Here is a 14,564-nt window from a genome sequence, read left to right on the forward strand (position 1 = left end):
TGGATCTGGGTAGATCAGAGGCGGATCATGCGAACCAGTCACTCGATACCGTATGCAAATCGTCGGCAGAGCGCTAGTAGGATAACCCTTAGATGGCTTGTAGTATTGCATTGCGCGACGTTGACACGATACAAGAGACTGCCAATACTTGACGTCAGGTCCCAAATATCGTCCTCTAGTCGATGCGATCATGTATGTGCCAAATGCCTTTGTGTATGACATCCGTCGAGCCAAATTCAACTCATTCGTAGTCGGCCGTAATCTCTCAAAATGAGTTAATGCGGTCGGGACAACGGAAATCGTACCGTCAACCCATACAGATTCGAACCATCAGCAAGCTTTTGATCTGATAAATACCTTGACGTTATGGGAATTGCCATAATCGACTTCACGTGCGACTTCCCGGATAACGGGCGGACCGCGGAGAGAATACTTTGAAATACGTCACAAACCGAAGAGTTGCGCCGAAAATCTACCCCTTAGCTTGTACGTTACGAAAAGAACGCTAAGAGACTTCTTTCAGCCCCAGTCAAGCCAAGGAAACGCAAGATCGAAAAATAGACAAAGACCTCCACCAAACCCTGTAGATTCCCCGATGATCAGCTGATCACTTGTCTATATTTCTCGGTTAACCTTACGCACAGAACCTCAATTCCCATGGCGCTCCGCTCGATTCTTAGGGGCTAAGTAAGGCTACCGTCGGTATTTGACAGGAAGCGAGATACGAGATACACTAGATCAGGTCATCATTGGTCCTCTGGCGCTACAACGTGAGGGCATCCCCGACATCGTGCATTTCCAGTAAAATACCCTTGTACGGAATAATAATCGACCGTCCATCGCGGGCCACATATCATATTATATCAATGACCCATGCGCATGTATGCATTTACCCCTTCCATCGACACATCTGTCGATATTTTTCTGAACATCATCACCGTACAGCGAAACATAGATGAAATGGACACCGTAGACAAGAACAACGTTTCACATGTGGAGGATGCGATCCCACCCAACAAGGTGGAAGTCGACGGGTATCATTACGTTCCTGATACCCCGGAGGAGAAGCACCTTGTGCGCAAGATCGACAGGCATCTACTTCCCATGCTCTGGTTAATGTATGTGTTCAATTGTGAGTACGAGATGAGATCACATGGAGAAAATCATAGCGACGCATTAACGATGTTGGACTGATCGTTGCACTATTCTCTGGGCCCGATCGTTACCCGACTCTGCTTCCATCCGTTGTTCTTCATTCTCAACGACTACTTCTTGCATCCTGTGTCCCTCCTCAAAACCGGATTGCTTGACAAACGATTGTAGATCTCGACAGAACAAATATCGGGGTACGAGCCTCTCTTCTTTCCCCCTGTGACTAGAGCTGACGATGCGACAGAATGCCAAAGTTGGCGGCATGCAAGCCGATCTCAAACTTACTTCGTCCGACTATTCGCTGGTATTGTCAATCTTCTTCGTGGTAAGTCCAAAACAGTCAGCCAGATATTATACGATCTGACAGACGGACGGCTATTAGGGATATCTCTTGAATGAAATCCCCTGCAACCTCATTCTATCGCGATCAAAACCGAGAATATTCTTACCTACGGTAATGGTGCTTTGGGGGGCGATGAGTATCGGTGCCAAGGGAGTTACATCCCTAGGTGGTATGATTGCATTCAGATTTTTCCTAGGTATCGTGGAGGCTGGTTTCTTGTGAGTCTCGTTCACTTGACACTGAAAGCTGGGGAAAGAAGACTGATTGAGCTTTTACTCAGTCCCGGTGTAATGCTTTTAATGTCTTGCTGGTACAAAGTGAGCGCGTTAGCCCTTTTGATGCGCCGCAAGCTCCTGACTGAGTGCCTGCCTGTGTCAGCCCGGAGAAATGTCGAAGCGAATTGCACTGTTTTACACTGCCTCATTGGTATCTGGAGCATTTGGTGGTCTTCTGGCTGGTGGGATTATCGATGGCTTAGAAGGCGCTGGTGGAACTCGCGGTTGGAAATGGTGAGTCCAGATGGCAGATCGAGATCGTCGCTGATCGCTGGTATGAGAAGGCTATTTATCATCGAAGGTCTAATCACCGTAGTTATCGCTTCAGCGGCATACTTTATCCTTCCCAATTATCCCACCACTACTCACTGGCTATCTGATAGCGAAAGAGACCTAGCAGTGGCCCGTTTAGCTGTTGGGCGAGAGCAAGGAACGGATATCAGCCACAGAGCAGCCTTCATTGGAGCCTTCAAAGACCCTAAAACCTATGTTAGTGATGTGCCCGCGAAGGCTTTCAAACATCGCTGATCATCCTTTTTCTTGTTAGGTGTTCATGTTAATATACAATGTCACAAACAGTGTTGGGACAATATCGTATTTCTTCCCTACTTTGATGTCGTCTTTGGGCTACAAAGGTAACAAATCACAATGTGGGTCCCATCTATCATAGATCAGGCTGACCTCTGCTCAGATATGACGGTACCTATCTACATTGTGGCACTTATCATCTCGGTAGCAATGGGTTATAATTCCGATCGAACCGGACAGAAAGCTTTCCACGTTCTTGCAGCTTGTATCTGGGGCATAGTCAGCTTCATTATAGTTGTGACTGTTCATAACAACGCGGTCCGGTAAGCTCTGGACGCCAAGGTAGCACTGGAGTATGCTGACACGATGACAGGTACGCGTTCATCTGCTTTGGTGGCGCTGCGATATGGTCTGCTATACCGATTCTTCTCAGCTGGATCGTCACCATGTTCGAAGGACGATCGACTCGCGCAGTATCAATAGCTGCTATAAACGGCGTAGGGAACCTATCCTCGGTATATGGCTCCTTTTTCTGGCCAGCCAGTGATGCTCCTCAATATATACCAGGCTTTTGTGTCACTATCGCTTTGATGGCCTTTGCGGGCGTTTTGGTCGCCCTGGCTAAGTGGAGATACCAGGACAAGGGCTTCGAAGGTATTCCTAAGAGGAAATAGTCCTCCCAAATATTGCAACGTGCTTGCTCTCTCGCGTGGATCAGAACAGACCTTGTGAGAAGCAGGGAGCGGGGAGATGTCAATCATGTGCTACTGTAGTCGAAATCGGCACGTCTTCTTCTATAAATTACTGTATGCATAAGTACGTGTACACAAAGGTACGCAGCTGCTATGATATAGAAGGCCGAAGCTTGAACAGCACATGCGAAAGTAGTCGAGGATTTGCATGTGTCGATGGCTACAAGCTTTCCAGAGAGGAAGGAAGAGGGTCACTCCGCAAGGCTTTCCATACGTATCGAAAGATGACGAGCTCCTGCTTCCGGTGCCCTCGTCAATCGCCCGCCTTTGTCAAGACATACATACACCACAAAGAGACTCCAAGATGTCTGCAGTTGACATCGCTCATATGCAAGTGCGGCTGCACACTTGTCTTCACCGATAAAATCAAGGGTCACTTTTAGCTGATGAAAACGCTGATCACGTGGTTAACCTTCTGGGAGCATAATTTGTCACGTGCCTGAGACGCGAATGACCTGTACTCTCTTGACCTCGTTTTATAACTCCTGTCTTCCTTCATGTAAATGCTTCTTCATACAACCTAGTAACAGTATTTCTCATTGTCGTGTGCCAGCTGAAGACTGGATCAGACGCGCGAGCGGTATACACGACCTGGTCATATCGCAAGAGACGAGGGAAGGAAGATGCCTCGAGAATCATGCTGTCCACTTAGCAGTCGTTACGAAGCGGTCCAAGCGCATCATCAATCATCGATAGAGATCGATATCAAGTGGGAACGCTGACAGAATGTGACCATGTGGATCTCACTCACTTATACTTCCTCTCGTTCTTCTCAATCTCTTCTTCCTGACTTCCTTCTTCGTTTTCTCTTTCCAGCTGCGGATCCCATCAATTATCCCTCTTCATTCGTCAGTACCGTCGTTCTCGCTACCCCAGCCGTGGTCCAACGCGCTCAAAATCTCAACGAATAGTACGAGGGATACCTGACGACTAGTAAGGTGGAGAAGAGCTGACGAGAGGTCATCTATAGGGGATATAACCAGACGAAACTTTGTGAGGGATAATAGCGGTGAGTCTGCGAAGGAGAATCCTAGATAACCCATGTTCTTGTCTGCAGGCGCAATTCAAGATGACGTATTTCCCTATTGGAAGGAGAATGTATCACCTCCGACACGAGAATGTGGGTAGCAGGGGATATTTACAAACATAATTGGAGCTGATGAGAGTTCCAGGGATTTTCTCGACCTGATAAATTACAGATCCCTAGGGAATACCCGGGTCATAGATACTGGGAACAAATCTACGACGAGACAAACTCCATCCTTCAACCGAAGAATCTCAGATTACCTTACAACAAAGCCGATATGCTGGCTATTCAGCATGCAACTCTGAAGGGGGAATGTAAGGACGGTATTAGGGATCACTTGTTCACCGTCAACAAATACGCTCACGAGTCAGTGACGTTTGGAAAGGTATGACACTTAGCGCTGACTGCTGAAATGACCGTCTTCAAGATATCCTGATTGCAGCTTGCCGCTCACACCGGAGGATCGAGCCAATGTAGAACGACAGGGCCGCTTGGTCGAGGTCGACAAAAAATGGAATCCAGCAATGGATCACCCCGTGGGGACATGTTATAGTCGAGACTTACCTCTGGTCGCCGTCGACCATCTAAACACTTGGGACGAAGTGAACATTTCAGTACGAGAAACCAAGGAAGATGAGGAGTGGATTGTGCCAACTACAACTGAATTGGCATTGACATTCCTGAATGCCAGAACTGTGAGTTCATCGATGCTTTAATTGTTGCTAATGGTAGTACAGAAGATCGCCTTCGAGATGTTTCATCAAGGACGCAATCCCCACAAGCATTTGCCCTCTATCGAACAAGATTGGAAATTCTCCCAAAGCACCCTCTTTGACAACATACTCTTACACCCTCCTCGCAAAGTCATATTCTCGTGCTCGATCGGCGCTTGCAATCCTTATTCAGAGATGCTTTTATTAGCGAAGCTATCTAGGGCAGGAGGAGACCATGTCAACAAGAATACGGCTTCGTACGTCCGATGTTTGGACGGCAGAGTCATGAACGATGTGGCGAGAGGCGGTAGAAAATTCGAACCATGGGATCTTTTCCAAATTGTCGCAATATCAGGTCAAGAGGACTTTCCTTTGGCGATCGATGAGATGCTGTATCCATACCTGCTTAAGGAGTTACCGTGGGAAAGAAACAATTATCTGAAGTCACATTGGACCCATCCGGACAATGCCCACCCCTCATTCACGGGTCTCGTGCTCAAGGCTAAAGCTCAGGGTGGAAGTGGAGAGTTGAATTACATCGGTAGCTCGATTCGTGCGCCCCGCTCGTGAGTTTCGACTGGAAATATCTCATCTTCTCGTATGTTGTCGTGGCTGACCGTTCAAGGCCCTAGCTCCTGATTGTTCAGATGCAATGGCCTGTAGAATGTTGCCCTTCGCCTGCACTTCAAACAGCTGTACCAAACCTCAACATTCTCGTTTGCTCTGTTCCGACTCAAGCGTCGGCTCCATGTCAACCATGTAGATACTGATGAATAATGTTTATTTATGTATACTGATTCATAATGTTTACCCATGTATACTGATTACCACCATCAAGAGGTGACGTCGAAACGAGAATTGTCCAATCGACCTCGTGACGTCTGTGTGAGCAAGATTGACTGTCGAGTACTGATGTTCATGGATTCGAGGCTTTTCAAGCACCGATCACCTATGCAAACCTTGAAACGATCTCTCTTGAGGATCCGTCTCCAAAACGGTGGTGGGTTGAAGAGGATCGTCCTGATTCTTGATGGTATCCTTTTTGTCAAGGGAGTCTTCGGCAGTTCTGGGGGAGTCGAGATACTCTTCCTCGACCAGAGCTCGTTCCTGAAGCTCTCTACCGTGCAGGATCTTCACTAGAATGAGGAGCGCGAGCGTGATCAAGACGACTGGTGTGGCACACTCATGAGCTGTTCGCTTGACGCATTCACCTCTGTTCTCTACTTACATACGAAGTCCGTTATGAAACCTTTCCTGAAGCTGGGAGCATCTGTCTGCTTGAAGATTAGAAGAGGTAACCATGCAGACATCACATATTGCAGTCCATTCGAGCCACTGATCACGAGGGCTTGTGTGCATTCATCAAAAATCGAATTAGTTGCAATCGTAGGAACAGACTAGAAGAAACAAAGATTAGGTACATACCACGTTCAAGAGGATCCGCAGAACAGATCTCATTCCACCACGAATAGATGACAGCCGTCATGAGTTGGATTCCGAGTGTCATGAAGGCGAAGATCTTGATCTCGTAATTCTGCGGCCACACTGCTAGGATACCAGTGGGTATAGCTCCAAAAAGCATTGGGCCGAAGGTGAACCAGAATCGACTGCCAGTGTAATCCGATAAAAAGCCATATGCGAGGGTGGTGACCGCTTGAATGACAGATATGAAGGTGGGTAGGATATTGACTAATTCGACACTGTACTTCTTGGTGGATTCTGCAAAACGGGATCAGCAGACATGCAGGCTGGCAGGCAGTGATAAGCGAATGGTAGTTATACCCACTCAGGTAGATGGCGAAGTAACTCGACCCAGCGCACTGCGAGTCACTTCGATCAGTATCAATCTGAACACCATGGCAAGTCACTCACACTCAACCCATAAAATATGTATGTCAACGGAAGCAGGTAGATATCTGAAGGCAAGCGCGAGGTCAACAATTGCACGATAATCGGAAAGAAATCGGACACGCACGCCAGTTCGAGAAGATTCGCTTGATGACGGCTTTCTCGAATAAGCCGTTGGTAGGGGTTCTTTTGACTTTTCGCATTCTCTCCTGAGCCAGCTCGAGCTCTGCATCGGTTAAATACCATCTCTTCCCCGAAGACGGGTGATCTGGAAGAACGAAGAAGACTAAAAGACCGCAGGGCAGGGTGATGACCTGTACCTCGCCTCGTCAGTAACCAGTGTATCCTCCTGCGTCACTCGAAACTGAGTGTGTCAAGGGATTTGGACCCACGCCACAGATTATACTGCGAAGAGCAGACATAGGTCAGGTCAGCAGATTTCCTTGCGAGCCCAAAAGAACTAAAAAGGATCGTTCGATGACTCACTACAACCACCTCCAACCCTCTAGTCCACCATGGTTGTTCAGGGTCTTATAGACGGCGGCCTCTGCTCTTACTCTGCCTCAGCTTCCTTGATCGCGACATGTCATTTCGACGGTCTTGCGGTGGAACTTACGCATATACCCCGCAAAGGAAACACCTGCTGGCGCGGTGAAGTGGAAGATTGCGGTCCTAAGAGCGGAACAGAACAAATGGACAGACAGTACAATATCAGCGAATTACCGACAAGTATCGGATAGCCGGCGTACGGACCTCTTAGCTAATTCTGTGGGTGTATACCAGGACCCAAGCAGGTATAGCCCGACAGGGAAGAAAGCACTCTCGAAAATCCCGACTAGGAATCGGAAGGCATACATCGTACTCGTATTGTGAGCCCCCGCTTGAGCGAATCTAAGTTCATGGTGGCCCGATGTCATTACACGACCCCTGTTGATAGGATTCATGAGGTCGTACTCACGTCAAAGCGCACCAAGCCAGCTCACAGCCTCCTAGCCAAAGGGAGGGTCTTACTTTCTGGACGATAAGCTGGATAGAATTGATCCAAATCAGCTACTGGTGTAGAACATTGCGGGGGGGCTCCCTACAGTCGAAGGGATCTGCATTATCGCGTAAGCCGCTGTATACAGAGACGTCGCGTAGCTACAGTAGGAAGCAAGATTATTAGCGCTTCGACTCTTGAGCTGTCCAAGATCGCTCTTCTTGAGCGAGTACCGCTCAAGAGACTCACGTTAACTGATTGCCCGACCAGCCGAGATCTTCCTTGAGCCCGGAGACATAGGCGTTGTTCAGATTACTCTGATCGAGATATTTGCAGAAAAAGCCTGACCAGATCCAACACCATATTTGTCACGGACCTCAATCAGCGTGATACCTAAAGCGATGAATGGTCCGGAAGAGATTGTGACTTACCCAAGCACAAACAGGTCAGCATCGCCGTATCGAGTTTCCAGAGCAATCTCCTCTCTTCAGCGGATTTCAGGTGGGTGTCACTATCCCAAATGAAACTTCTGAATCGAAGCCATACAGTCGCTGTGGGGGCAGGAGGTTTCTCGTTCGCACCGTCAACGACTGTCCTCGGGGGAGTGACGTTATCCACGTCTAGTGCGGTGGACATTCTGCCGCTGATTCCAGTTGTATAATGTATACAGTCTACAAGATTGAGTGTCAAGTGCGTCGAAACCAGTCGAGACTATTCTGATTTCATGGGAGAATCCCTTTAGGCTTCGAAGATCCTTATATAGTTGTAGCCCAACTCGACTTTGAGCACTTTCCCAGGCTATCTGCCCAGTATTTGACGAGAACCCTTTCCGCTTCATCATGCCATATCATCTCATAGCTCACTTGAACGGTCTTAATCGCGAGGGATAGTCAAATTCCCCAGACTTAGACTGCAAAAGTCAAACTTTAGATAGGTGACGAATGATTTCGTGATAAGGATTTAGCGGAGTTCACCGCGTACCGTACGCAGCCTTATCTCTCAAATATTCCCGATAACTCATCGATGAGACCGAATCTCACTGTCTCATCGCTTCCATCGCTTCATCGCTTCATCATCAGTGAAGCAATCTCAGGAAACGGTAGCGTAGTGAGCGCAGGTAGACTGTGACTACAGATGCAACAAGTGACTCCAAAAGCATGCATGACGCGTTTAGCAAAGTAACGTTTGAAGGGTTAGATGTATTGATGATATAACCCGTGATACGACTATATATTCTTCCGATATTTTGGGATATTCGATCACGTAGCAAACACCCCTTCGGTTCCTTAGCGGTTCAGCTCGACGTGGTTTGCCTACTTCGGTAGGAGGTGACCGCCGAGAGCGCGTGATCGAAACCAAGCTTTTTCAGATTGAGATAATTTTAGCTATCTCGTCAGCTCCAGGATCTCGTTACTAGGACACAAGCGATTTTTAGGGTAGAGCATGGGGAAAGCTTCAAGCATACATAAACGTGCTTGCAGGATAGCTGAATGCACTGCACTGAATCAGCTTCGGAGCAAGCATGATCACAAATTGATAGCTGAGTACCGCATTCACGAATATACGGTATGAGGATCAACAACGAGACTATATATACGTTCTGACAGTTCGAGATTCGGCCGCGTAAGGGAAACCTGTAATGAACCATAACGGTTAAGGTGGGTGCTGGCTAGGGGCACCTTCCCGGGAAGGATTATACCCCCCGGCATCCAGTCGAATGCCCCGAGGGCGCGCGATCAATTCCTTTTGGATGCCAACATCATTTTATCTATCTCGTCAGCTCAACCCGATTTCAGGTCTTTTCCCTAAGTGATATATTCAGTGTGCATGGCGTAGAATTTTGCTTGCATTATCGTGCTTAGATCGTTGTATACGCTGCACTAAATGAGGGTCACAGGGCACGCACGAACAAAAAGTGTCGGCTGGATCTTGATATACGGCATGGAACGGAACCCCACAGTATGACTATATATACGTTTCAACATTTCGGGATACCGGTCCCGTAAGGAATACCACCTGTGCTGAACCATAACGGTTAAGGGATGATGAGGTGTCATACCTCTTATCTTAGAGGGAGACCTGCGCTTCCACGTCTGCCTAACGGCGCGGGATCAAACCTTTTGCGGCTCAACGTTATTTTATCGATCTCGTCAGCTCACGGACCTCGCGGAACCAGAAATGAGAACTGTCACTGCATTCCCATTGAGCCTACTGTAAACCATTTACATCATATGCATTCTGCATGCGAGATCGAGCTTTTTTTAATTTACTGATGACCAGAGATAGTCCTTGGAGCATACGGTTCCGAGATATAAGCCTTCTCTTCCGGGGTAAGCTTAACATTTAAGGCACCTGCGAGAATCACGTCCGAACCATTGCAATCAGCCATTCCACTTAACATAACTGAAATATTAGTTGAACAAGCTTGTACTCACCAATCAATTCTTTCAATTTATCGATAGACGTCGTACCGATGATAGGCGCAGTGATAAAATCATTACTGATCGACCAAGCCAGCGCGACCTGAGCCATACTGACTCCCTTTTTCTTGGCAATTTCCTCTACCCGTTCATTGATGGCCTTTCGAGAATCATCGGGTTTATCGTGTCCACGGGTTTTGTAGTTTGTATCACTCTGTACTCTGACTGTTTCCTCGGCTGTCTTCCATGGTCGGGTCAAGTACCCTCGGTGAAGTGGACTCCAAGGGATGACTCCGACTCCCAATAATTGGGTCAAGGGCATCATCTCCCGCTCTTCTTCTCGGTATGCGGCATTGTGGAAGTTCTGCATCGAGATAAACGGCGTGAGCTTGTTGTTGATTGCGTAGTCTGCACTTCGGTATCAGCTGCGGTCCGACATATTTTACCGCGGGACGAAGGGAAGATACCAAGGTATGGTGCACTCACTTTGCATAGCGTGGAATTGGTAGGCGAAGCAACTGCTCATTCCGACGTATCTGACCCATCCTTTTTGAACGACGTCGTGGAGGGCTTGCATCTGGTGTATGTCAGCGGAGAGAGAACGCAGAGGCAATTGGCAGTTCTGAAAGGAACTCACGGTTTCCTCGATGGGCGTCTCATAATCAAATCTATAAGACTGATTAATATATGTTCACCTTTTTACATGAAAAGGAGACAGACTCACCGATGAAGCTGTAAAAGATCGATGAATTCCAGATCTAATCTCTTCAAGGAGGCTTGTACAGCTTCGAAGATGTGCTATACCAGAAGGAAAAACGGTATTAGCGACAGGTCGGGAGGATGGATGAGGCGACGCACCTTTCGACTGGATCCTCGACCGTTGGGCGCTACTTTATCGCCTGATCCAGGTCGAACCACCGGGTTGTACAGCTGAGTTTCAGGGATTCAGTGAATGATTTCAGTACGATGATTAAAGAAAGGGGCGAGATGCGAATTAGACAAGACAGGGATGGAGCGGAGCGGTCGGAAAAGAGAGGAGAAGATGGGATGAATAGAACGAGCGTCATCGTTCCACAAGGCAAGCCAACAAGGTACATAGTCATACGAAAGAAGCTCACCTTAGTCAAGATCACCACACTTTCTCTTGGCGCCTGAATCGGAGACCGTGAGTCTGATCAGCAAACAGCTAAACGACTTGGCCAAGCGGCGAGATAGCCAAGCTTGGAGCGACATTCAAGAGGTTGAACACCTACCCCGATGACCTTTAATGCTTTACCCAATACTTCTTCAGATACACCTCCAGAATAGACATCGGCAGTACTGTGCGCGCAACCATCAGTCAATGATCATCCGCACCCGTTGGAAGTACTCCCGCCTTCGGAGACCAGAACAGATGATCACGGAAAGGAGTTGGAGGTGGAGATGGGAGATTGGAATGGTGAAGAGGAATGGAGACCCCACTCAAAGGTGTTTATCCCGTTCTCATAAGCGAACTTTATATGTTCAATACTTTCTTTCTCGTCCAGGACCCATTCTTGCCATCTAGTGAGGATTTCAATCAGTGATCATTCTCAACGGTTCCAGACTAAAAAACGGTAATGAACGAGTGAGTAACGTTGAAACCGCTTACTTGGGTGTACCGTACGACATACATCCTCTACCAAGCGGAGTAGAGTAGAACAATCAGCTCTGTGTTCCGCTTTTCATGTGTCGACTTGTCTTGACTACATTCATGTAAACGACTCACAAGATCAATTTGGACACTTTCAATCCAGATTTACCCAGTCGGACTATCATCAAAACACGACGCCCCACGATACATCAGCTCTATCTTGCTCTATCCAGTACTCTATCACGCCTCGATTTACCATATGGGATCTCAGTCTTTTGTTCAGTCGCCATTTCGATGATTCGATGATTTGATACTTCGACAATTGGATAATCCACAACGCAGCTTGCTGTATTTTCAGTACGATTCTCCGATCACTAGAAGGGTAAATAGTGCAAACGTGATGGTAGACCTCTTGATGCAATTACTGAAGTAACTTTTCTATCTATTTATACCATCCTCTCAAATCGCTTTCGAGCTCGAGTGGACATACCGGCCATATGCGGGCCGTAGATTAGCTCAAAGCACGTGATGATCCATTTTAACGGTGATCGCCGCAGCTTCCTCCACCGTCCTTCCATGCAATAGATTCATTCGGTTTTTGTTTTTGTATGTGGTATCGTACTGAGCCGTACGATACTTTATATGGAATGCTTTTCCACCTCCTCCTAATCCTCCGCTATCAACCCTGTCGAGTAAAGCCTCGTTCCTCGCTTCTTCCTTTCACGCGATCCGCTTCCTTCATCCTCAACATCTGCGTTTGATATCCTCTACTATCCACACCTCCTTCGCTATTTCCCACTACTAATCCTCCATCCACTGATTGCAAGGCACTACACAATCCTTCTTCGCCAGGTGATAAGCGGATCCGGATTGAGCAATGCCCAGAAATAAAATGGCGCTTAGAAGACTGTCGCAGATAGCAGAACAACATATCAGCGAGCTATTCTAGCACGCATGGGATTAACTCATAGATGCATCAAGACACTCACGCAGATCTCCTAAGCCGGCAGCATCGAGACCCGAGTTCTCCTTGACGCCCAATTCAAAGTACCCATAGATGATCGTGGTGGCCATCAAGATACCGGTACCCGAGCCGAGAGCGCCCATCATATCAGCCAAGACGGAGAGCAGACCGAGGGTGGCTCCTCCGAAGGCAGCAGCGGTGGGGATGACTCGTTTGAGTTCTTTGTAGATCGACGCCTCTCTGTGGCCGGCCAGAGTCATGTTCTGGTCTTTCAGTTGCTTGGCGACGTCCCTTGGGCCGGATCCGGAGACTTCGATCCATGTCTTGGAGAAGATGGCACAGGCAGTGACGATGAAGGCGATGTACACGACGGTGTGGAACGGGTCTTGGATGGCCGTGGTGAGGGAGTGAGGGGCGGACATGTAGTATGCGATACCTGATACAGCCGATAATTGAGATGGGACTTCTTCCATTGGCTAAAACGATAGAGAATCAGCAGCTGCGTCTGCGTTTCAGCAGGGAGAGACATGTCAACTCACCTCCCATACACCCAAAAGCCTGACCAAGAAGTTGTTGGGGAATCTGGACGAGAGCATTTGACTAATCAAGAAGACGTTGGAGGTCAAGGCGGACTCGAGCATGATAGGCATGTTGGAGGTGTAGAACAGTTTGACGGGGTAAGAACCTCGTTGGCCTCTCATCTTGGAGCTCTTGATCGGGATCTCAATTCTGAATCCTTGCAAGTAGATGACCAAAGCGAAGACGACGACGGTAGCGAGGAGGTTCATTATGTTGGGTAGTCTCTCTCTGTAGAAGGCTTCTTTAAGAGCACGGGTCTTGTCGTTCCACGTGAAGAGCAAGTGGAAGAGGGCGATGATGGCACCTTCGAACTCGGGACCTCGACCGGTGTTGACCGTGTTAGGGGAGAAGGCCTTCCAGACGATCGATTCGCAGATGTTGGTAGCGATGAACAAGGAGATACCGGATCCGAGACCGTATCCTTTGGTCAGGAGCTCATCGAGCAGAATGACAATCAACGAGGCGGAGACGAGTTGGAGGATTAATAAGAGACAGACACCGGGGCCGAGGGATGAGGGGGATCCGTAGAGACCGGTGAGGACGTAGACGGTCGCTTGTCCGAGGGCGATGATCATGGCGAATACTGGGGTGATATGAGTTGTTAGCATGAACGATCTGGTGCTTGAAGAAAGACGCGGTGTATTGGCTGATGATAGCAAGGAGACAGGAGGAATTGTGCTGTGTAAAGACTCAAGATGACATTGAACGGCCTCGAGCTTCGAGCCTTTGCAAATGTATATGAGAAGATGAGGCCCACTCACATTTCTGAGCAGCTCCGAAAAGCGCTCTATCATCCTTAAGACTAAAGTCAACGTCGATCAATTGAGCACCGGCGAGCAGTTGCATGATCATTCCAGAGGTGACGATCGGTGTGATACCCAATTCCATCAATGTACCTCTGTTGGAAGCGAGGATGGCTCTGAGCCAGTAGAGAGGGTCGGAACTGTCCGACGACATGATACCGTATAGGGGTACTTGGGAGCATACTAGGAAGATTAAGAGGGTGGTTGCTGTCCATAAGACTTTGTGGTTGAATACGACCTGGTGCGAGAGTAGACGATCAGCATTGAAAGGGGGAATCGACGTTATAGGAGACAAGGTGGGCACAGTTGGAGGATCGAGTCTGAACACACCTTCTTCTCGGGAGCAGTGACCTCTGGGAGAATGCTCACGAAAGGTCGGACGAGCTCGAGGAAGCGGACTAGCGTGGTGTCGATCATCAGTGACGAGTTCAACACATCTGGGTATCACAAAGGGGACTGCGACTTACAACCCATTTTGAGCTACCAAGTGAGGAGTGAGCCGAGCCGAAGAGACAGAGGAGGGAGGAGGAGAATTGGCTTTATGGATAGAGAGCGAGAGTTGAGGTGAG

The 14,564-nt window shown here is 48.2% G+C and overlaps 5 protein-coding genes across 5 annotated transcripts; 2 read left to right on the plus strand and 3 right to left on the minus strand.

Moving 5' to 3' along the window:
• Positions 1–960: 960 nt before the first annotated feature.
• I303_104044 (uncharacterized protein) lies at positions 961–2,972 on the plus strand (the record flags this gene model as incomplete). Its single annotated transcript, XM_065968894.1, has 10 exons — positions 961–1,132; positions 1,324–1,346; positions 1,397–1,477; positions 1,535–1,713; positions 1,776–1,812; positions 1,874–2,004; positions 2,055–2,259; positions 2,318–2,420; positions 2,507–2,621; positions 2,672–2,972. 10 exons carry the CDS (start codon positions 961–963, stop codon positions 2,970–2,972), a joined length of 1,347 nt encoding a protein of 448 aa, XP_065824966.1.
• A 1,147-nt stretch (positions 2,973–4,119) lies between these two features.
• On the plus strand, positions 4,120–5,360 carry I303_104045 (uncharacterized protein; the record flags this gene model as incomplete). Its single annotated transcript, XM_018407374.1, has 4 exons — positions 4,120–4,170; positions 4,223–4,443; positions 4,520–4,772; positions 4,815–5,360. The coding sequence occupies 4 exons, from the start codon at positions 4,120–4,122 to the stop codon at positions 5,358–5,360; spliced, it is 1,071 nt and encodes a 356-aa protein (XP_018264182.1).
• A 375-nt stretch (positions 5,361–5,735) lies between these two features.
• I303_104046 (uncharacterized protein) lies at positions 5,736–8,253 on the minus strand (the record flags this gene model as incomplete). The annotated part of the gene is made up of 14 exons (XM_018407375.1): positions 5,736–5,959; positions 6,019–6,138; positions 6,216–6,509; positions 6,577–6,610; positions 6,663–6,706; positions 6,766–6,952; positions 7,031–7,043; positions 7,125–7,185; positions 7,255–7,310; positions 7,392–7,529; positions 7,597–7,664; positions 7,724–7,778; positions 7,867–7,960; positions 8,049–8,253. The coding sequence occupies 14 exons, from the start codon at positions 8,251–8,253 to the stop codon at positions 5,736–5,738; spliced, it is 1,593 nt and encodes a 530-aa protein (XP_018264183.1).
• Positions 8,254–9,883: 1,630 nt separating this feature from the next.
• Positions 9,884–11,939, minus strand: I303_104047 (uncharacterized protein; the record flags this gene model as incomplete). The annotated part of the gene is made up of 12 exons (XM_065968895.1): positions 9,884–9,969; positions 10,053–10,445; positions 10,524–10,614; positions 10,675–10,705; positions 10,762–10,835; positions 10,896–10,967; positions 11,156–11,188; positions 11,291–11,357; positions 11,499–11,579; positions 11,668–11,694; positions 11,785–11,827; positions 11,906–11,939. The coding sequence occupies 12 exons, from the start codon at positions 11,937–11,939 to the stop codon at positions 9,884–9,886; spliced, it is 1,032 nt and encodes a 343-aa protein (XP_065824967.1).
• A 670-nt stretch (positions 11,940–12,609) lies between these two features.
• On the minus strand, positions 12,610–14,469 carry I303_104048 (protein transporter SEC61 subunit alpha; the record flags this gene model as incomplete). Its single annotated transcript, XM_018407377.1, has 5 exons — positions 12,610–13,089; positions 13,153–13,775; positions 13,954–14,233; positions 14,326–14,393; positions 14,463–14,469. The coding sequence occupies 5 exons, from the start codon at positions 14,467–14,469 to the stop codon at positions 12,610–12,612; spliced, it is 1,458 nt and encodes a 485-aa protein (XP_018264185.1).
• Between the last annotated feature and the right edge of the window lie 95 nt (positions 14,470–14,564).

The sequence above is a fragment of the Kwoniella dejecticola genome, chromosome 4 (genome assembly GCF_000512565.2).
Source record: "Kwoniella dejecticola CBS 10117 chromosome 4, complete sequence".
NCBI classification, from domain to species: Eukaryota; Fungi; Basidiomycota; class Tremellomycetes; order Tremellales; family Cryptococcaceae; genus Kwoniella; species Kwoniella dejecticola.